Below are 21,771 nucleotides of genomic sequence, written 5' to 3' on the forward strand. Positions count from 1 at the left end.
CGTGAATGGTTTAAAATATGCGGCTGTTCTACAAAGTGGCAACGCTGCCATTTGAGGCGCTTGTGGCTTGGCCTTATCATTTTTGCATTTTTGGCAGATAGCTGATACCCTTTTCAATACGGCTCTAAGATTGACTACCCAGTATCTCTGGCGTATGGCGGCAATTACTGTTTCGGTTTTTTATGTTGATATTTTTCATGGTAAAATCGTACGATGAGCATGGTTATATAGTGAGATTTAGGTAATAAAATTGGATATTTTGTATCTGAACTTAAAATTTCGACTTTATCTAGCCTTCCATTTGCTCTCATAATATTGTTTTCATCTATAATTGGGCAGAGATTTTTTATGTTGCTATTTTTCGATATTGGCAATTTCATGCTAAGGGTTGTTACCTCCTCTTCAAATCCTTATTCACTGCACTTTCACACACTTCTGCTGCTGCAGCTTTTCTTATCGTCCTAGCTCAGTCCGAGCTTTTAAGCGATGGATTTCGCCCCCTCCGGCCACTGCACTTTCACACACTTCTGCTGCTGCTGCTTCTCCTAGCGTCCTAGCTCAGTCCGAGCTTTTAAGCGAGGGATTTCACCCCCTCCGGCCACTGCACTTTCACACACTTCTGCTGCTGCTGCTTCTCCTAGCGTCCTAGCTCAGTCCGAGCTTTTAAGCGAGGGATTTCACCCCCTCCGGCCACTGCACTTTCACACACTTCTGCTGCTGCTGCTTCTCCTAACGTCCTAGCTCAGTCCGAGCTTTTAAGCGAGGAATTTCGCCCCCTCCGGCCACCTTCGTCGTTGCTCAGTCCGTCCGTCCTGGCCTGCCCTGGCTTGGGCTTTCGAGGGGACAGTCCGTCCGTCCTGGCCTGCCCTGGCTTGGGCTTTCGAGGGGACAGTCCGTCCGTCCTGGCCTGCCGTGGCTTGGGCTTTCGAGGGGACAGTCCATCCGTCCTGGCCTACCCTGGCTTGGGCTTTCGAGGAGATAGTCCGTCCGTCCTGGCCTGCCCTGGCTTGGGCTTTCGAGGGGACAGTCCGTCCGTCCTGGCCTGCCCTGACTTGGGCTTTCGAGGGAATCGTCTTTCTTGGCCTGCCCTGGCTTGGGCTTTCGAGGGAATCGTCCTTCCTGGCTGTACCCCGACCGGGTTTTCGAGGGAATCGTCTTTCCTGGCCTGCCCTGGCTTGGGCTTTCGAGGGAATCGTCCTTCCTGGATCCTCTGCTCTGAGTTTCTGTGTAGGTTTACTTCCTCTCTGGAGCCACCATATCCTTAACCGGGCAATAATCCCAATAAAAGGTCTGCAGTGACGGAATCGCAACCCCGTATGCAAGCGGAGTAAGTAAACGCTACACTGTTCTTAGGGAAGAACGGAACTGATTTTATTCATTCCATTCGGCGTAGCCGTTCTACGCCGCTATCTTACTCTAGCGATGCCTAATCCTAATTTTCCTAATCCTAGTTTCCTTATGCCCTATGTCCTTATGATGAATACCCCCACCCTTATTTTAATGTGACTTCTATGCCCACGCACTTTACGCGCGCATCCTAATTACTAACACTACTTAAACTACTAATCGCACTAGCTGTCCTAATCTATAAAGTGGGCGTGCTTCGTGCCACTCAATTCAGTCAAAACCTACTGCCATTTGACTCCAATCTTGATACAAACCGACTGGGCAAATTTGCACACATCCGACGTCGGCCGACATGTCAAATTGCTTGGTGGGCGCGTATCAAGGTGTATGGATATTAGGAGCAGCAGTGGGTTTACAGTGTCGGGGGCCCTAAGCAGTAAGAAGTGTTGAGGCCCCTTACTGGGGGGTACTCGGCATCTGTCTTTGATTATGTAACATTTCAACTTAAATTTGATTGCTGCCGGGGGGAGGGGGGGGGAGTGCTTAGGGTTCGTCTAGCGCGGGGCCCCAACGTCCATCACCCACGGGGCCCTCCTTGCTAATACAGTGCCATATTCTATCAACTGTTATGGATAATGGACTAAAGATTCCGGGGCCCCCCGCAATTGCTTACTTTGCTTACCGTTAAATACGCCACTGATTAGGAGGTGAAGTGCTTCAGAGCAAATTGACATTTCACGACTTGACCTAACATTCATGTGCGCTGTGTCCTACCACGGGACGGTCCAGATACCGACGACCGACGACATTCCTGTGCGCTGCGTCCTACCACGAGACGGTCCAGCTACCGACGACCCACCATCGTACGGTCCTGAGTAGTTCGACCTACCACGGGACGGTCCAGCTACCGGCGACCCACCATCGGACGGTCCCGAGTAGTTGAACCTACCACGGGACGGTTCAGCAACCGGCGACCCACGGTTCTGGAAGCGGCGAGGCACTGTAGGATGGTGATGGCAGCGGTGACGGTGGAGCAGGAAATGGGGTAATAGCCTCGTCCAATACCTCTATTTCTAGGTGTGTTAGCTGAACGAATAATATGTATAATAATATAAATAATAATATCTAAATAAGAATATGATTTTTTTGTTCTTGTCTAAAAAAATCTATCTCTTCTTCTTTTCACACTTACTCGCCAATTCGGACGAATGGATGAAAATTGTGCAGGGCTTTGAAGAAAAGTGGAATTTTTCCCATACACTCGGGGCGATTGACGGCAAATATGTTATGATAAAAGCTCCACCGCATAGCGGAACTGACTATTTTAACTATAGAAAGTTTTTTAGTGTTGTATTTTTAGGTGTGGTAGATTCTAACAGTAATTTTATATTTGCAGATGTCGGCTCTAAAGGTAGAATATCAGACGGAGGAGTCTTTAGAAATTCTGTACTCTACAAAAAACTAGAAAGAAACGAGTGTGGTATTCCAAGCCCTGCACCGTTATACCAAGCATCCCGCATCCTTGTACCGTATATGTTTTTAGGAGATAAGGCTTTTCCGTTAACGCATTACTGCCTTAGACCGTTCAGTGGTTTAACGGAAAGAGGATCAGACCTGACCAGACGTCCTGTTGAAATGGCATACGGAATCCATAGTGACAGGTTTTGGGTGTTGAGAAAACCTATCGAGCTTAGTGAGGAAAACGCCAAAAAGGTGATAATGGCCACTATATATTTGCATAATTTTATACGACGGGATGAAAATACTAGGAATCAAGATGCCAACCAATTTATTTATAAACAAGACGACAATCCAAACATGCTTAGATTTAATGCAAATAGGTCACGGCCCAATTTCAATATGATGGAAATTCGGATGCATATGGCAAATTATTTAGTAAATAATTGAAAATTGGAAAATTTATGCAATTAATAAAATTAATAACTTTATATTTGTGACAACCTTGCATATCCTTCCCGAATACTAATACTAGGAACTTACTCTGCTTACATAAAGTAAGGATTATTGCACTACTACCATTTAATGTATAAGTTGAATTTGTACAGTAATAAATTTAAGTCTTATCTCGCAACTCATCTCGTTCTCCTCTCTTTCAAATAAACAATCAGTAAATCAAAAGAACGCGCTAAATATTTCATAGTTTTTTTCTAATTTCGGATAGCTTGTAGCATACAATGCGCTTGAATACATATGTACAATTTGTCCTTTGAACTCGCTGATAGAACTTAGATTGCATGTCAACTATTAAACTTGTGGTTTTTAGTAAGCACTTTTTCCATATAAAAACACAAATAAATTATTGAGATGATATCAAAGTTCAACCAACGCGGATCGAATGTATATAGTTACTTACAGTATTCAACGTTTTACCACAATCGGTTGTTCCATCGAGAAACCGTATCGCACAATAAGCAAACCAAGTGGGGTTGTCAATTTCATCAATCCTATAAATAATAAAATAATAAAATAAGTTTTTATAACTCTGCTAAGTTACTTTCTGATAGTTCATATCAGAACCAGTTACCAGACTCCTGTTGTATGTTGATCGGCACTTTCTATATGTGGACTGGAGTGATGCCCACTTGTCCTTCAACACATTGACTGGCAATCCCACTTGGTCAGCTATGCTGCACCAATCGTCGTTTCGACGATTAATATCTTTGTAATCCTTGTGTTTCCGGTTCCAAATGGCTTCATGCCGGAACACAAGGTCTACAAACACAATAGTCATTTCCTCACTCATATGGATGTTATGAGCAGAAAATATTTTTGCAAGAAAATGTTGGTTTAGTTATGAGTGTATTTTACGACGCATTAGAAAGCATAGTAGCATAGTAGCATAAATATGAAATCATTTTTCAAACACAATAAAAGCGCCGCGTAGGTAAAGATAATCAAACATTTAACAGTTGAAACTATTTAGACATCGCACGCCAATGCAGGAGCAGTTTAAACATGAGTTACAAAAGTCAACATTCTTGCGAACAAAACATAACAAGATAAAAATGATAACTTTCAAAAATACAACCCTCAATGAGCATAATTAAAACCATCACGTATCTTAAGGCAAGGCCTCTTTGCCAAGGTAAGACCTAAGCTCTTCTAGTAAGGAAATTTTTAATGAAGTATATGTTCGCCTAGTTGATCCATTGCAGGATCAAACCAGGCACTGTTGAAAAGTTTTCGCAAAGTTTAAGTTAGGCTTATACCAGTAAAATGCTGATTTTCCTCAAAAGGTGTTCGAAAGCCACTGTGACCATTGGGTGTAGCTTGGAGTAAGGTAGTGGTAATCGCTCTTGCGGGTGTGCGGGCGTGCGGGCGTGCGGGCATGCATGTGGAAAAATCAAAACTGTTTGATTCTGCGCTAATGAAATACATGCCGGCGGAGCACAAACAAAAAATTATACGTGAACATGGTGATATGACGGGTTACAAGTACCGACAACAAAGACGTGGCTATCTTGGTTCGCTGGAGTAGATGCCACAAGTCCTAATGAAGCTGCTTGAGAACATATCATGGGAAAAGATTCGCGATGAACCCCTGCTGTACCACATTTTCGTGGTTGTAAACCAATCGTGGCTCGCAAAACCTCGCATTTGTACACGTTGCCGTCTTTTTCCCCGTCTAGATCGATCTCAATCGCTTCCAGATGATCAACATACAATACGTTGTCAGTGTAATCAAGCGGTGGTTTTTCGTCATCGAAAAATTCATATTGTATTTGTATACATACCTTCTTCCTCTTTTTTTTGTCTGGCATATAATCTAAAAATAGAAAACTGGGGTTATATATATCCAAATATACATACTATCACTCCTTTTTTACCCATTTTTGTGTTTTTATCGTAAACTTCACGCAAATACAACAAACAACGCTTTACCGGTCAAAATGTAAACAATGATGAAATGTCATTCGAACGCGCTACCGCGGAAACGCAGAAATGTTCATGGTGGACATCTCTGCGGAACTGTTCTACTGTTATACGCGTTTGAACGCGGGCGTGGAAAACGCGCGTCGTGTATTTGCGGCATTACTCTAAATGTGACGAATCATGCCTTTTATTTGGTATAAATCCTATGTAACGTTTTTAATGTTTCCTGAATTTAAAACAGATCTGACAACAAAGATTATTTGAACGATGTGAGATACGTAGGGAGTGGAATCAACAATAATGCTGAAATAAACAGCTGAATGGATCTCTTCAACTATTTCAGCCCTTGACAAATTTCCAAGAATGTCTAGGAATTCATCACAAGTTTCGTATCAGAGACAATTAACATTTCCACTTCATTGGCTACCAAACTTTTCTAAATACTGTTCCAGGAATGCATCGTACTCACTTAAATATTCCAAGCATGTCATGTAATTTGCTTTCCCGTTAGAATGTTTTCTTTCCTCGTGCCTCCTCAAAGTTTACAGGGGCAACAATACACACTGTTTTTGGTTGCAGAATATATCAGCTAATTTCTTTATTCAAGAGTGCCATTGAGTTTTTTACCTTTGAAAATGATGTAGTGTTTAATTTCTATTGTGTGTACCATGCCTATAATGGTACAATATTTTTGATTGACTTGCATGTCCAACATTTTTGGGTTTATATTGAATGAATTCATCTGCAAAATTGCAAAGTCAGTAGATGTACATCAGTTACTGAGTAAGTTGGTGGCTCTTTTTCTGTATCGTTACCATTTATTAGCGTAGACTTTTCATCGCATGTAATTATGGAAAATCTAGCGAAATCCCTGTCATTTTGTGCATTATCATGTAGCTGCAATGCTTTTTCATCGATATCTTTGGAATCAGCCTTATCGTTTAAAAATGTGTTCGGCTTTACAGGTGAAATTCTCAATACGTGAAAAATTTGGGTCTCGATTCAACTTGTCAATATTTGTGAAATGAATTTCGCTGACTCTCAACTACTTAATGATCTTTTTTAATCGTCTTTCGCTTTTCAGCTCCGCGCTGAGATGTCTTCATATTATTTTTTTTAAATATAGTGTACGTTAACTTGCAACAATTTAGGGGAATTTTGGGCAAGTGTGCCATACGGGGCAAGAGTGCCACCAAGCATTTTTCCTTAAAAACTTTAGTTTAATGATCAATTGTGTATACAGTTGGTTGCTTTCCAAAGACAAGGTATACTGAGCCGAATTTCATATTGAACAATCGATATTTCGCATTGTTTTGAACTGATTTATATTGAGCTTCAAAATTTTGCAGAATATTATAATTTTTTCATCCAACCAAATAAGCTCTCAAAAATCATGCGAACAAACAACCGAGAAAATATTTACACCACCGTATAGCTGAGAAACGTGAAATTTTTTGTGGGGTTAGTTGAAAAAAACTTTCTTTTTGTCACTGAAATATTCAATTTCAAAAAAGTAACAACTTTTGGGGCAAAAGAGCCATCTGTATTTGGGGCAAGTGTGCCACCATCTTTCATAGGCGCGAGCTGTCAAAAATCTAAACATTGTTGTAGCGTTCAGCGGTATGGTGCGCTTTTACGAGCGGATTCTACTCCAGAAAAACAGACCAGCAACAACCCATAATGCGATACAGTTTGTGATGAAAAGGTGTTCATTGGTGACTCAAGACATGTAGGAATACATACACTAGTGGTACAAACGTAATTATTTCCAATTATCAAAGAAATACGGTTATTTTAACCATGTGGCCGTCTTGCTCCATACGAGTGGCACTCTTGCCCCATAGCCCAAAAAACAACGTCTTTTTGGACCCTTTTTAAAACGCTTCAAAAACTATGTTGCTTGCACTTTTTTCTAGCGAAATTCATTTATAAGTGAGGAAATAGATGTAAAATGGTTATGAGATTGAAATCGGCTTTTGAAAAACACGTTTTAGTGAGTTATAACTTGAAATGCTTACAGGGTTTCCCACGATTTATTGGTGGGTTCCCATTAATTTTTGGTGGATTCCCATATTTTTTTCGTGCGTTCCCACGATTTTTTGGTCGTTTCCCAGAATTTTTTGGTCTAATTGTATTGATATCCAATCGGAAAATACCAATAAATTATGGGATCGAACCAACAATCTATAGGATACGACCAAAAAATCGTGGGAACGCACCAAAAAATCATGGGAACTGACCAATAAATCGTGGGAAACCCTGTAAGGTGGCACACTTGCCCCAAATTCCGCTACATTAACTTTTCCAGCAACAAAAAGTACTGCAAAGAACAAGAAAGAAGGATATTGGAATAAGTAAACTAATTGGAATAAGAAGGATATTGGAATAAGTTTTTGCGTGCGTGGATCGTGAATTGAGGAGACACCGTTGAAACGGATTGTTGCTGCTGTTAGTGAGCTTGCTGTTCCTGCATTCAAGTGGATTTCATTCTGTTAAAGCTGCTAATTTGCTGTGCGTTCGTGCGTTCGGTTGCTTATCGCCATCTTTTGATGGTGTCGTTGCCCCGAGACCGCTCTCACTACTACACCTCACGCATTGCGTATAACACTCTCTCATCGCAATGGATTGTGCCATCTGCTCTTCTACCATCACCAAGGATCCTGTTCTCTGCTGTGGAAATTTGCCTTTCTCGAAATGCAAGGCTGCGTTTCATCCAGAATGCATTAAAATTGCTGCAGCTTGTGTCAAAGAGATGGCCCGTAATCGTGGCCTTTGCTGGATGTGTGAAAAGTGTCGAGAATCTAGAGCCGACTTCGTTTCTTTTATTTCTGGTTTGATGATCTGAAAAATGAGATGAGAAATGAACTGTTTCATGAGCTAGATAAAAGGTTCACGCGCTTGCCTTCATCCAAATTACCATCCACTAAACCTACAAATACAGCTACAAGTGCACCAAAGCAAACTGGTATCCCCACTACAAGTTTATTAACCGTTAACGCATACCATACTGATCCTGACAATATAGAGTCATCCACGCCTGAATCCGTTAAACTAGACACTATTTCACGCACACACCCATCAGAGCTTACCGAAACGTCGATCACTGAATTCTCTCACCCAGCTCTTCACATTGGCACTTCTAACGACTTAACCATGAACAGCGCTATACAGTTTATACCAGCACCAGAACCAAAAACATGGATTTTTATTACGAGAGTTGCACCAAAAGTTACCGAAGAAAGCATGAAAACATTTATTCAAGGGAGATTGAACTGCACTAACCGTTCCGTGAAACGTATTTTGCCCAACGGCCGCGATCCAAACGCTCTCACATACATATCATTTAAAGTTGGTGTACCTTCTGAACTAAAAGAGATCGCGCTCTCTCCCAAGACTAGGCCGTGTGGTTTTGTTTACAGAGAGTTTAACTTTCGCCTACGCGCTTCCAAAATATCCACACCATATTCGGGATTCACCTTACCTGCTCCGCTTTTTACTAAATCAGCTGTTCGGGAACCTGCGAAAACAAACACTACTCACCAGGACATGAATAGTGTTGGGAAAAACGGCTCCGACCGGCTCCAGACAATTTCGGAGCCAGCTCCGCACCAACGGCTCCGCTCCAACGGCTCCGGAGCCGGTTTTATTACAAAGGACCAAAATAACTTTTTCAATGAAGTTTCAATCGAGAAAATCCGTAAATAGCGGAGTAGGTCATGTTTAAAAGAATTTATCAAAAATAAAAACATCTATGACTTTTGAATATAGTTAAGAAAGGCGAGACCAACGAATGCTACACAACGTCATGCATGTCAATACTGCAATCACATCGTGTATTGGTTTCCACACGTGCGAGAAGATATATTCGTTTTTTTATTACGCTATCATTCAATGATGTCTCTATTGAACCGTTAGTTCGGAGCCGTTGGTCTGGAGCCGTTGATTCGTCGCCGGCCCCGGAACGGTGGGCCTGAAGCTGTCTCCGCAGTCCGGAGCCGGCTCATTCTACCTCCCTCCTGACCACGCTGCCAACCCCGATGTTATAAATACTTTCTGTACTACGCTACTTGAAACTAGGGAAAAATATGAAGACGATCATTTGATTATTCTCGGAGATTTCAATCAACCCTATCTTAAATGGATTACTGGAAATGGAACGATTTTCCTTCGCTTGACTTCAGCAACTCCCGAATACATCCTACCTGCCAAATTCTCCTCGATGAAATTAATTCGGCCGGCCTTCAGCAAGTTAATTAAATCACCAACTGTAACAATACTATTTAATTTTTGTGGATGACCAGACCGTTGAACGATTGAGCCCATTAGAACTGAGTTTAGAATCCATAGTTGAACCTGATCCACATCACCCTGCTCTACTCACCAGCTTCATGGTTCCGCAACAGAATTTGTCGTCTTCCGAGTCCCCAGAACGGAGAGATTTGAACTTTAGACGTACGAAATTTGATGAATTAACAATAGCGCTAACTCTAATTAATTGGGAATTATCAAAGTCTAACCACGATATCACCGATAGCGTGTTAAGCTTCACAAATCATCTAAATCATCTAATTATTCGAACAGTTCGTTCCTGTTATGTTCTTTCAAATATAAATAAACACGATGTGTTAAGTTGGAGCTTGGACGCTAAATCATGCGCAGCGCGAGCTGCGCATTCCTTTTTATTCGAAACTGACAGCATGTCAAGACGGATCGCTATCGCTTAAACCGTGCACAACGGTTTCAGATCATGGCAATATTGGTCATAATGCCATAACAGTTCCCTGCTTTAATTCTCCATCGAAACCACCGTGGGCTAATAATGCACTACGCGTCGCCAAACGCCGGAGATCTAATGCCAAAAAAAAAACTGCGCAGTCTTCGAAACCAAGCAAACTTTGCTCGCGCTGCTCGGATTTACAAACAGTTTGACCGTTTTGCGTATGCTGACTACGTTAGAAAGATCGAATTCAGATTCGAAAAGGATCCACTAGCATTCTGGAAATACATACGGAATAAGAAATCCTGCGACCGTCTTCCAGCTGTAATGAACTTCAAGGGAAACATCATTTCGGGTGAAGATGACCTCTGCAAAGGTTTTGCAGAACACTTTGCTTCTGTGTACACCTGCAATTCTTCGAAACCTCTCAACCTATCTTCAGCACTTTCCGCAATCAACGACGCAGTTGACTTATCCACATCTATTATCAGTGAAGATGAGGTCGATGCTGCCATATCGCAACTGAAGCTTTCGTACGCCTCTGGGCCGGCCAACATTCCCAGTGCAATTCTTATTCACTGTAAGGCTGCTCTTTTGCCTATTCTAACTCAACTTTTCAACAAATCCTTACAGTCGAAGTGCTTCCCGCAAATATGGAAATCTTCTTACATGTTTCCTGTCTTTAAAAAAGGAGACAAATCTGATATATGTAATTATCGCGGAATCTCTATGTTATGTGTTTGTAGTAAGTTGTTTGAAAAAGTTATGTTCCGCCACATGTCCTACGCTTTCCTGCCTGTTATATCTGTTATGCAACACGGCTTCATGCCTAAACGTTCGATTGAAACCAACCTGCTTCATTTGCTTCAATTTTGCTACTCCAATATTGACAAGGGCCTCCAGGTTGATGTCATTTATACCGACTTCTGCGCTGCATTTGACAAGGTCAACCACTACTTATTGCTTGCTAAATTATTAAAATATGGTGTACACTCACATTTTTTAGCATGGTTAGAAAGCTACCTAATGAACCGTTGCATTAATGTAAAAATTGGAAAAACTTTTTCTGACCCTTTCTGTAACTTTCTGATGTTCCACAAGGAAGCATATTAGGGCCATTATTATTTATTTTATTTATTAACGATATTGTGTTTGCTGTTCCCAACGTCAATGTTTTACTAATGTTTGTGAATGTACAAAAATGTAACTGCATTACCTTCTCTAAGAAAAGGATTCCAATAACTTTTAATTACAAAATTGGTCAAGACAGTGTGCCGCGGTCATCTGTAGTTCGTGATTTAGGAATAATGTTAGACAGTAAACTTATATTATCGTGCCATTTCCACACAATCGTCTCAAAAGCATTAAATATGTTAGGTTTTATTCTACGTGCTTCTTCCGACTTTAAAGATCCTTTCTGTCTTAAATCGTTATACTGTGCCCTAGTCCGTCCTATACTAGAATTTGCTTGCGTTGTTTGGTGTCCAAACCAAGTGACCTATATAGACATGATAGAAAAAGTTCAGAAAAAGGTGACTCGCGCTATGTTTTATCGTCTTCCTTGGTCAAACCAAATGCCACGCCCCCCGTACCATGTCAGGTGTCAGTTATTTGGTCTCGAAACTTTAAAACACAGGAGAAAGAATGCTCAATGTATTTTCATGCATAAATTATTAAATGGGCTTATTGATGCACCTGAAATTTTAAATCTGATTAGCTTTTCTGCACCTACTAGGGATCTTAAAAGCAATGTGTGTCAGCTACAATAGACTTGAATCATCTGCAGATTTTCATATCCCTGTTTCTCGCCTTCCATATACATATGAAAAATTTTAATAAAAACTATCTTTCTCAGTAATGATGCAAAAAACCAAACCAAATTCTGAAAATGCAATATATATGTAGCGGTCTGCATTAAATGCACAGGCAGATATAAATATGGGTGGTTGTACTGAAAGCAGTCCGTGTTGTGTTTATTATTATTATTATTATTTATTATTTACGTTATCGGGCAATAGGCCTGAATAACAGATACAAATTCTTAATTAGTAAACAACTTAAACATAAATAACACTAGCCCTTTACAACTGACAAAGGTGAGAAACAGGGATATGAAAATCTGCAGATGATTCAAGTCTATTGTAGCTGACACACATTTTAATTAAAGGGTCGTTAGCGCCAAATGAAGAAGATCGAAATGGGATCCTGATTAAAGACCTGCTTCTAAGATCCCTAGTAGGTGCAGAAAAGCTAATCAGATTTAGAATTTCAGGTGCATCAATAAGCCCATTTAATAATTTATGCATGAAAATACATTGAGCATTCTTTCTCCTGTGTTCTAAAGTTTCGAGACCAAATAACTGACACCTGACATGGTACGGGGGGCGTGGCATTTGGTTTGACCAAGGAAGACGATAAAACATAGCGCGAGTCACCTTTTTCTGAACTTTTTCTATCATGTCTATATAGGTCACTTGGTTTGGACACCAAACAACGCAAGCAAATTCTAGTATAGGACGGACTAGGGCACAGTATAACGATTTAAGACAGAAAGGATCTTTAAAGTCGGAAGAAGCACGTAGAATAAAACCTAACATATTTAATGCTTTTGAGACGATTGTGTGGAAATGGCACGATAATATAAGTTTACTGTCTAACATTATTCCTAAATCACGAACTACAGATGACCGCGGCACATTGTCTTGACCAATTTTGTAATTAAAAGTTATTGGAATCCTTTTCTTAGAGAAAGTAGTGCAGTTACATTTTGTACATTCACAAACATTTCGTTATCATGGCACCACGTCAAAAAACGGTTTACGGATTCTTGAAGTATTTCGCAGTGATTTGAATTTTTAACAGCAAGGAACATCTTAAGATCGCCTGCATATAGTAAAACATTGACGTTGGGAACAGCAAACACAATATCGTTAATAAATATAATAAATAATAATGGCCCTAATATGCTTCCTTGTGGAACATCAGAAAAGTTACAGAAAGGGTCAGAAAAAGTTTTTCCAATTTTTACATTAATGCAACGGTTCATTAGGTAGCTTTCTAACCATGCTAAAAAATTTGAGTGTACACCATATTTTAATAATTTAGCAAGGAATAAGTAGTGGTTGACCTTGTCAAATGCAGCGCAGAAGTCGGTATAAATGACATCAACCTGGAGGCCCTTGTCAATATTGGAGTAGCAAAATTGAAGCAAATGAAGCAGGTTAGTTTCAATCGAACGTTTAGGCATGAAGCCGTGTTGCATAACAGATATAACAGGCAGGAAAGCGTAGGACATGTGGCGGAACATAACTTTTTCAAACAACTTACTACAAACACATAACATAGAGATTCCGCGATAATTACATATATCAGATTTGTCTCCTTTTTAAAGACAGGAAACATGTAAGAAGATTTCCATATTTGCGGGAAGCATTTCGACTGTAAGGATTTGTTGAAAAGTTGAGTCAGAATAGGCAAAAGAGCAGCCTTACAGTGAATAAGAATTGCACTGGGAATATTGTCCGGCCCAGAGGCGTACGAAAGCTTCAGTTGCGATATGGCAGCATCGATCTCATCTTCACTGATAATAGATGTGGATGTCAACTGCGTCGTTGATAGCGGAAAGTGCTGAAGATAGGTTGAGAGGTTTCGAAGAATTGCAGGTGTACACAGAAGCGAAATGTTCTGCAAAACCTTTGCAGAGGTCATCTTCACCCGAAATGATGTTTCCCTTGAAGTTCATTACAGCTGGAAGACGGTCGCAGGATTTCTTATTCCGTATGAATTTCCAGAATGCTAGTGGATCCTTTTCGAATCTGAATTCGATCTTTCTAACGTAGTCAGCATACGCAAAACGGTCAAACTGTTTGTAAATCCGAGCAGCGCGAGCAAAGTTTGCTTGGTTTCGAAGACTGCCCAGTTTTTTTGGGCATTAGATCTCCGGCGTTTGGCGACGCGTAGTGCATTATTAGCCCACGGTGGTTTCGATGGAGAATTAAAGCAGGGAACTGTTATGGCATTATGACCAATATTGCCAAATATATATATATATATATATATATATATATATATATATATATATATATATATATATATATATATATATATATATATATATATATATATATATATATGTATATAAATATATATATATATATATACTTGGCAATATTGGTCATAATGCCATAACAGTTCCCTGCTTTAATTCTCCATCGATATATATTATTTATAAATATACACGACTTAACTCGACGAATCTACCATTATGACAACTAGTCAAATAACAAATAAATGTTTAGTTTTCATCATATAGTTTTTTTATTTTTTTAGGTTAACTCAAAAAAATTATAATACTGACTAAATATCCTTTTCAAATTGTACGTTCTTATCAAAATCGGTTTATATTTTAAAAAGTTTCAAAGATTACAAATGTTCTTAAAAAAACACAGATTTTTCTGCGTTTTTTTAAAGTCTCGACATTGACACTCCATTCCAGAAGCGATTAATACCTCATATTAGATATTTGTCGTACTTCAACCCTAAAAATTGATACCTATACCTATCATTTGGAACTGCGTCATTACAAAGTTGATTTTTTTTTATTTCATCCCAAAAATCGCTCTTGTGCAGTAGTGCTTCAATCGAAAAACCGGAGAACCGAACTGAAAAACCCACTTTGGGTTAAATACATTATTGTCCGGTTTTCTTCGATTTATGCACCTCCATTTTAAATGACAACAACAATTTGCATTTTGATTATACACTTGGTAAAGACAAACACCGTCTTTCAAACGTTAAATAATATTCTCTTCAATTTTTCTCCTCATCCACCGTGATTTTCTAGCTATTTTCTCAAAATTAATTTTCCTTTTCGGTTTCGGTTAAAAATAGAGACCACACTCACAACTACACATCGAAACAGTCGTGTGCTGCCGCGCATCTGTTTGGCTTTGATTTTTTGTTTGCATTTGAAACAAACCGTGCGCTTGCTCTCCTATTTCAGCTGATGGTCAGTAGTTGCCAGCTCTCAGAGGAAAACGATTCCGTTAACGTGACGCGGCGTAGCATAAAAGGTGCGCGAGAGTTGCGTGAAACGTGTGCGCTATTTTTGTTGTCTCGCTGCTATATTGCTGCGCTTCTCCATTGCTGTCTGTGCGTGAGGATTTTTTTTCACTATTGGGGCAGATGGCAAACGGCATGGGCAATCTTGGCATGCGGCCACTTCAGTTGCACGACAAACACCCGCCGCGACTGCAGGTGATCTTGCACATGACGACCGCGCGTGTTGCGTAGCATTCCGTTCCTGCCCGTGTGCTCGTAACCGCTTGCCAGACCGGTGCGACCGTGTGTGCGGTTGTGTGTGTTTCTTGGGCCCTTGTTTTGATCATACAGTGCGTGCGTTTGTTCATGCGTGCTAGTGCTATTTCGTGACAACTGACAGTAAGACCAATATCTGATTGTAGCACAATCCGAAACCCAGAAAGGTCGATCCCAGAAGCAGTTTTCTAAAGAAAAAACTCATTTATTTTGTGTTATAAATTATAGTGTTTGTATGTTCGCTTGTGTGTAACACGTACCGTTGCATCAAGATGCAGTGTTTGGGTCGTGTAATGGGATTCAATTTTCTATCCGTGATTCTCCTGCTCGTACACGTCCTGTGTGGTTATGTTGACGGCAAGCGTGAAATTCCCGTCGGTGAGTTGAATTTGTGTTTGTGAAATGTTTCTCTACATGGTTTAAAGTGGCTGTAATTAGTTTTTCTATATAAATTAAAAGTCAATGACTCCTAAAATTCGAAGTACGCTGGATACTGACAACTTTCCTCTTTTTTTTTATTTCGTCCTACCTGATGACAGGTGCTATATTTCACCAGGTCCCAGATCATAGCTACGAGTCCGAAATAGCGTTCCGGTATGCGATCGAGCGGGTCAATATGCATGAGAAGCACTTCGAGCTCGTGCCGATCGTGCGTTACGTGTCTCCCGACGACAGCTACAAGACGGAGCGCAAGGTGTGCGAGTTGGCGGCGGAAGGTGTGACAGCCGTCTTTGGTCCTTCCTCCATATTGACGTCCGGCATCGTCGGATCTATCTGCAAAACACTTGAGATCCCTCACATCATTACGCATTGGGATCCAGAACCGTTTGGCGGTCTCGATCCAGATCTGCAGGCCATGACGATCAACCTGTACCCTGAGGCAGACGTGCTGTCGCGAGCCCTTGCTGATCTGATCGTCGACTACAGCTGGAAGAGCTTTACCATTATATATGACTCGGATGAGGGGCTGATGCGACTGAAGGACATACTGCAGATACATGGGCCGTCCGATTCACCGATCACGGTCCGACAGATTGACGACAATCCTGACTATAGGCCACTGCTCAAGGACATTCAGACGTCGGGTGAGTCGCACATCATACTGGAGATACGCCCAGATCGGATACTGGAATTGCTGCGCCAAGCGAAGGAGGTGAAGATGCTCGAAGAGTATCAGAGCTATATCATCACCTCCCTCGATGCGCACACAATCGATTTCGAGGAGCTACGGTACTCACGCTCCAACATCACCGCGCTCCGACTGATGGACACCAAGAGCTTCGACATCAAGAATGCGGTGCATGATTGGGAGCAGGGTGAGGCGCGTATGAAGCGGCAGTTTCGTGTTTCGCCCGAGCACGTGCACACCGAGTCGGCCCTTTATAACGATGCGGTAAAAATTTACGCGACCGCAATTCGGGAGCTGGACGCTACGGAGGAGATCACACCATCGAAGTTGTCGTGTGGTAGCAAGAACTTGCGTCAGTGGCCGTTCGGATTGCGCATCATCAACTACATGAAGGTGGTAGGTATACATACAAGCCTACACAGTGGAATAAATTGATGCGCCGCGTATAATGCTTACTTCTTTTGGCAGAAAACCGAGCACGGAATTACCGGACCTATCATCTTTGATGATTTTGGGCGGCGGGCTCACTTCCATCTGGACATAATTGAACTAAGCAAAGATGAGGGTTTCAAGAAGATTGCGACCTGGGATCCCACGCACGGCGTCAACTATACGCGCAGCCAGGGCGAGGTGTACTCGCAGATCGTGGAATCACTGCAAAACAAAACGTTCATCGTCGCCTCTCGTATAGGTGCACCATTTCTAATGTTCAAGTGAGTGAGACATTGTTATACGTTATACTACTGAAACTATCGATCCAAAAATCTGACGTCCATCTTTATTTCCCGACGGACAGAGAGAAAAAGGATGGCGAATTTCTCGAGGGCAACAATCGGTTTGAGGGCTACTCGCTAGAATTGATTGATGGGATTTCGAAAATTCTTGGGTTCCAGTACCGGATGGAGTTGGTACCGGACGGGAAGTACGGGTCGTACAACAAAGTTACGAAAAAGTGGGACGGCCTCGTGAAGCATCTGCTGGATCGTGTAAGTGCGCGACATTGGGGCCCTCAATTCAAGTTTATTTTTATTCAGAACTGTCCATTGAACTCATTCTAGAAAGCGGACCTGGCCGTTTGCGACCTCACAATAACGTACGAGCGAAGGACAGCTGTAGACTTTACTATGCCTTTCATGACGCTAGGTTTGATATTTTATTCCTGCTGAACATCCTGACTGTGCATACTAATAATTTATTACTCCTTTCTTTTAGGTATCAGCATTCTATACGCTAAACCGGTCCAACAGCCGAAAGATCTGTTCTCATTTCTCTCACCCCTTTCGCTGGACGTTTGGATTTACACGGCGACTGCGTACCTCGGCGTTTCGGTCCTACTCTTTGTGCTGTCGCGCATGGCACCAGCCGATTGGGAGAATCCGCACCCCTGTAAGCAGGACAACGACGAGGTGGAAAACATCTGGGATATGTTAAACGCGCTCTGGCTGACAATGGGCTCGATTATGGGACAGGGATGTGACATACTTCCAAAAGCAATCTCCACCCGCCTGGTAGCCGGTATGTGGTGGTTTTTCGCCCTGATCATGCTGTCGTCATATACGGCCAATCTGGCCGCTTTCCTCACAATGGAGCGTATGGATGCAACGATCGAGTCGGCCGAGGATTTGGCCAAGCAGAGCAAAATTAAGTACGGTGTGCTTATGGGCGGCAGCACGATGGCATTCTTCCAGACGTCGAACTTCTCCACCTACCAGCGAATGTGGGCCTCGATGGAATCGGTGCGACCATCCGTTTTTACCAAAAGCAACGACGAAGGCCGGGACCGTGTCATCAAGGGCAAGCGGATGTACGCGTTTCTGATGGAGTCGACCTCGCTCGAGTACATTACCGAGCGGTACTGTGATCTGACGCAGATCGGCGGCTTGCTAGACTCGAAGGGGTATGGTATCGCGATGCCAGTCAGTAAGTAGAGCCACCTCTGTTGCTCGTTTTATAGCGGCCACCATCTCGATTCGCTAGGGGCTTTCTATCTTTTTTTGTGATTTCCAGACTCGCCTTACCGTACCGCGATAAGTGGAGCGGTACTAAAGATGCAGGAGGAAGGCAAGTTGCATCAGCTAAAAACGCGCTGGTGGAAGGAAATGCGTGGCGGCGGCCAGTGTACCGAGGTGCCCAACTCGGCCGGAGAAAACGAGCTCGGCATAGGCAACGTAGGTGGTGTTTTCGTTGTCCTCGCTCTCGGATGTTTCTGTGCCTTCATCATCGGCATTCTTGAGTTCTTGTGGAACGTGCGAAAGGTCGCGGTCGAGGAAAAGATAACGCCCTGGGATGCGCTCAAGGCCGAAATGAAGTTTGCTCTCAACATATCCGTCACTTCTAAGCCAGTGCACAACACGTTGAGCGAATCAACGGCCAGCGACAAAAGTTCGCTACGCTCCAAGTCAGAATCACGTCGTGGCTCTGAACTGACCGGACGGGGTAACAATGTGCGGACTGCCACTAGCCTCAACAATCTAAACAAAATTGGGTTCGTGTTCGACAAGCACTGATTGCAAGCAATCAGGATAAAAACGAATGGTGTTTTTGTACTGCTGTACCAAGTAGCACCTTGGCAGAAAACTGTCACTCTCTTGTAAAATCTATCTTCAATTTCACCCGAAAAGACAACACTATCTCAACCCTCATTGTCTCAAATCACTTATTTAACCCTTTATTATTGAAAGCGTTAGCAACTGCATGGAACGCACATGAAGTAATATTTTTCAATCAATTGATGTGCATGACGTAGATAGTGTTTGGTGACGGTGGAAATAGGGGGGTTTAAGTTTATTTACTAGTCAAAGCGATATTGTTTTTTTTTTTATTATAAAACAAACAAAAAACAGATAAATCCATAAACCAATATTTCGTGACTAATTCGTCCCTTTCATCCCATTCGTCAGATAGTCAGTCGGTACGACTTAAGACCTTCAGATAAATTGAGAGATGGTAAGTATCACATTATAAAAACATTTTGCAACAGTTACCAATGTGATTTTCGGCTTGCGACACGTTCTGGCTATCATGGCGCGTTTGGATGGAACGTTCGACAGTCCAGACTTTGCATACAATGATCTTCTTCTTCTTCTTTTGGCTCAACAACCGTTGTCGGTCATGGCCTGCCTGTACCGATTCTGGGGTTGGCTTTCAGTGACTTTAGGATTACCAGGATAGCCAGTCCTACGTAAAGCGGCACGGTCTATTTGGGACTTGAACCCATGACGGGCATGTTTTTACGTCGTACGAGTTGACGACTGTACCACGAGACCGGCTGATTTCGTATACAATGATCTACTAAAGGATATTTTGAAAGTACGAGTAACCAAGTATTTTTAGAATCTGAAGCCTTCAGAAACCGTGAAACATCTTGTAATAAACGTGCCTAGTTTGAATCAGAACGAATATCCTAATGATCCGGGACTGGAGATCGTAGAAAATCAGGCGATTACCTTCCAGTACCTTCTTCTTCTTCTTCTTCTTTTGGCACAACAACCGCTGCCGGTCAAGACTTGCCTGTACCCACTAGAGGAGTGGGCTTGGCTTTCAGTGACTTTTTGTTACCATAGCAGGATAGTCAGTCCTACGTATGGGAGCACGGTCTATTCGGGGCTTGAACCCATGACGGGCATGTTATTAGGTCGTTCGAGTTGACGACTGTACCACCAGACCGGCACCCTTCCAGTACCAACGGTGTAAAATATTAAAATGAATATTAACGGTCAATTCGATGGCATAGTGGTGTTTTCCTTCAATCTCGATAGAGCAGTGCTCTCCAACCTTTTAAGGATCACGGACCACTTGGCTGTGAAAATGCTTCTGCCGCAGCCCTCATATGTTGAGCGCATGTAGTTTTTAGACTTAGTTCACAGCTTTTTGATCAAAAATATGTTGAAATCTTATTCTACGTCTGATGTCTGTTGAAAATTTTGTCTTCATTGTCTTCAAATATTGCACGATATGTATTATAATCTATGTTATTGTAATCCATTGTAAAGAACTCATTGTAAAACATTGCTAAAATGGTTCGAGAGGGCATTATTGTCCATCGATAGACAAATAAACATAAACATAAACATAAACATAATGAGCTTTTCTTTAAAAACAAAATCTATTCGCAGACCACTTCTGCTAACACCACGGACCACAAGTGGTCCGCGGATAAATTGGAGACCACTGCGATAGAGGACACTATCGAAGTGGAGTCGTGTGCCTATCTGCTGATAACGATCTTGCCCCGCTGTCCCGATAGCACGAATATTCCCGAAAGTTGTAAAGGCTACGATCTTTAGCCAATCTTTCACCGATCTCCGAACTAAGCGACTGAATTTTTAGCTACAATAAACTAACGTTATAATACATTCGGGTGAAAAAAAGAATTCTGTTGAAAACGCCTCAACAAATGGTCTGAATATGATAAAAAAAAGCGGCGACCGAATAGTTTATTTGAAATATCTCAAGTAATGGTACCTATCGCCACCTATCGCCAAAACCAAACGCAGAGTAGAAATAAAATATATGCGAAATCTTTAACCAGGAAAACGACGTCATTTTGTACAATTCCGAAACATTAGTCCAGAACCGCGAAAACAGGAAGAGTTCAAAGTCAGTGGAATCGACCGCATAATACTGAAAATGAGTCAACGTCTTTATAAGCTTAAAAACCAACAAATCCACGCGTCAAAAAATCTGATAATGAATCATCTTCAATTGTCGCCTCGGACACAAAAGTTCTTCAGAACGAAATGAATCGGAAAAGGAATAACAACCTTTTACAAGCATAAATCATACAAGTTGTTTAGGGTTAACAGCACAATTTATAAATAAAAATTACAAAATACCTATCTATATCGTTCGTACCTTTTAGAATATTCCGAGATATTACTATGACATAGTGGCCAAAATATAGCGGCTTGTATCAAGGAAGTGATAATAACTACGAAATTCAGGAACAACATAATTGGTATTGTTACCGATAATGTGGTCAACGTGAAAAACGCGCCTAGAGAATTAGAATTTAATCACGTTGCATGTTTTGCTCATAGTTTACATTTAATTGTTAAAGATGCCATTAAAAAATCAATCATATCTACCGTTAATGAAGTTAAAAGGATAGTTATGTATTTTAAGAAGAGTTTAAAAGCCACTAATGAATTAGCTGATACCCAGTCATAATTTAATTAACCAAATTTAAAGTTAATGCAGGATGTTCCAACGCGATGGAAATCATCGTAAGATATGATAAACAGTTTTAAAAAGAATAAAATAACTACTGTTGTTTGTGCAGACAAATTAAACACCTTAGATCCTATAAAAATAGACTGGTACATTTTAGAACATTTATTAAACGCTTCAAAAATATTCGATGTAGCTA

The 21,771-nt window shown here is 41.5% G+C and overlaps 1 protein-coding gene across 4 annotated transcripts; it reads left to right on the forward strand.

Annotated features, from left to right (window-relative positions):
- The first annotated feature begins 14,931 nt into the window (after positions 1-14,931).
- Positions 14,932-19,290, forward strand: LOC120902798 (glutamate receptor ionotropic, kainate 2-like). 4 transcript variants are annotated; one of them, XM_040311797.1, is made up of 8 exons: positions 14,932-15,030; positions 15,503-15,652; positions 15,814-16,799; positions 16,872-17,116; positions 17,200-17,389; positions 17,462-17,546; positions 17,616-18,323; positions 18,411-19,290. In XM_040311797.1, exons 1-8 carry the CDS (start codon positions 14,964-14,966, stop codon positions 18,908-18,910), a joined length of 2,931 nt encoding a protein of 976 aa, XP_040167731.1. In that variant the 5' UTR covers positions 14,932-14,963; the 3' UTR covers positions 18,911-19,290. The 4 variants fall into 4 exon arrangements, with proteins under 4 accessions (XP_040167731.1, XP_040167734.1, XP_040167732.1 ...); XM_040311800.1 differs by having other exon boundaries at positions 14,960-15,441; XM_040311798.1 differs by having other exon boundaries at positions 14,960-15,397.
- Positions 19,291-21,771: the final 2,481 nt, after the last annotated feature.

The sequence above is a fragment of the Anopheles arabiensis genome, chromosome 3 (assembly GCF_016920715.1).
Source record: "Anopheles arabiensis isolate DONGOLA chromosome 3, AaraD3, whole genome shotgun sequence".
Lineage (NCBI taxonomy): Eukaryota > Metazoa > Arthropoda > Insecta > Diptera > Culicidae > Anopheles > Anopheles arabiensis.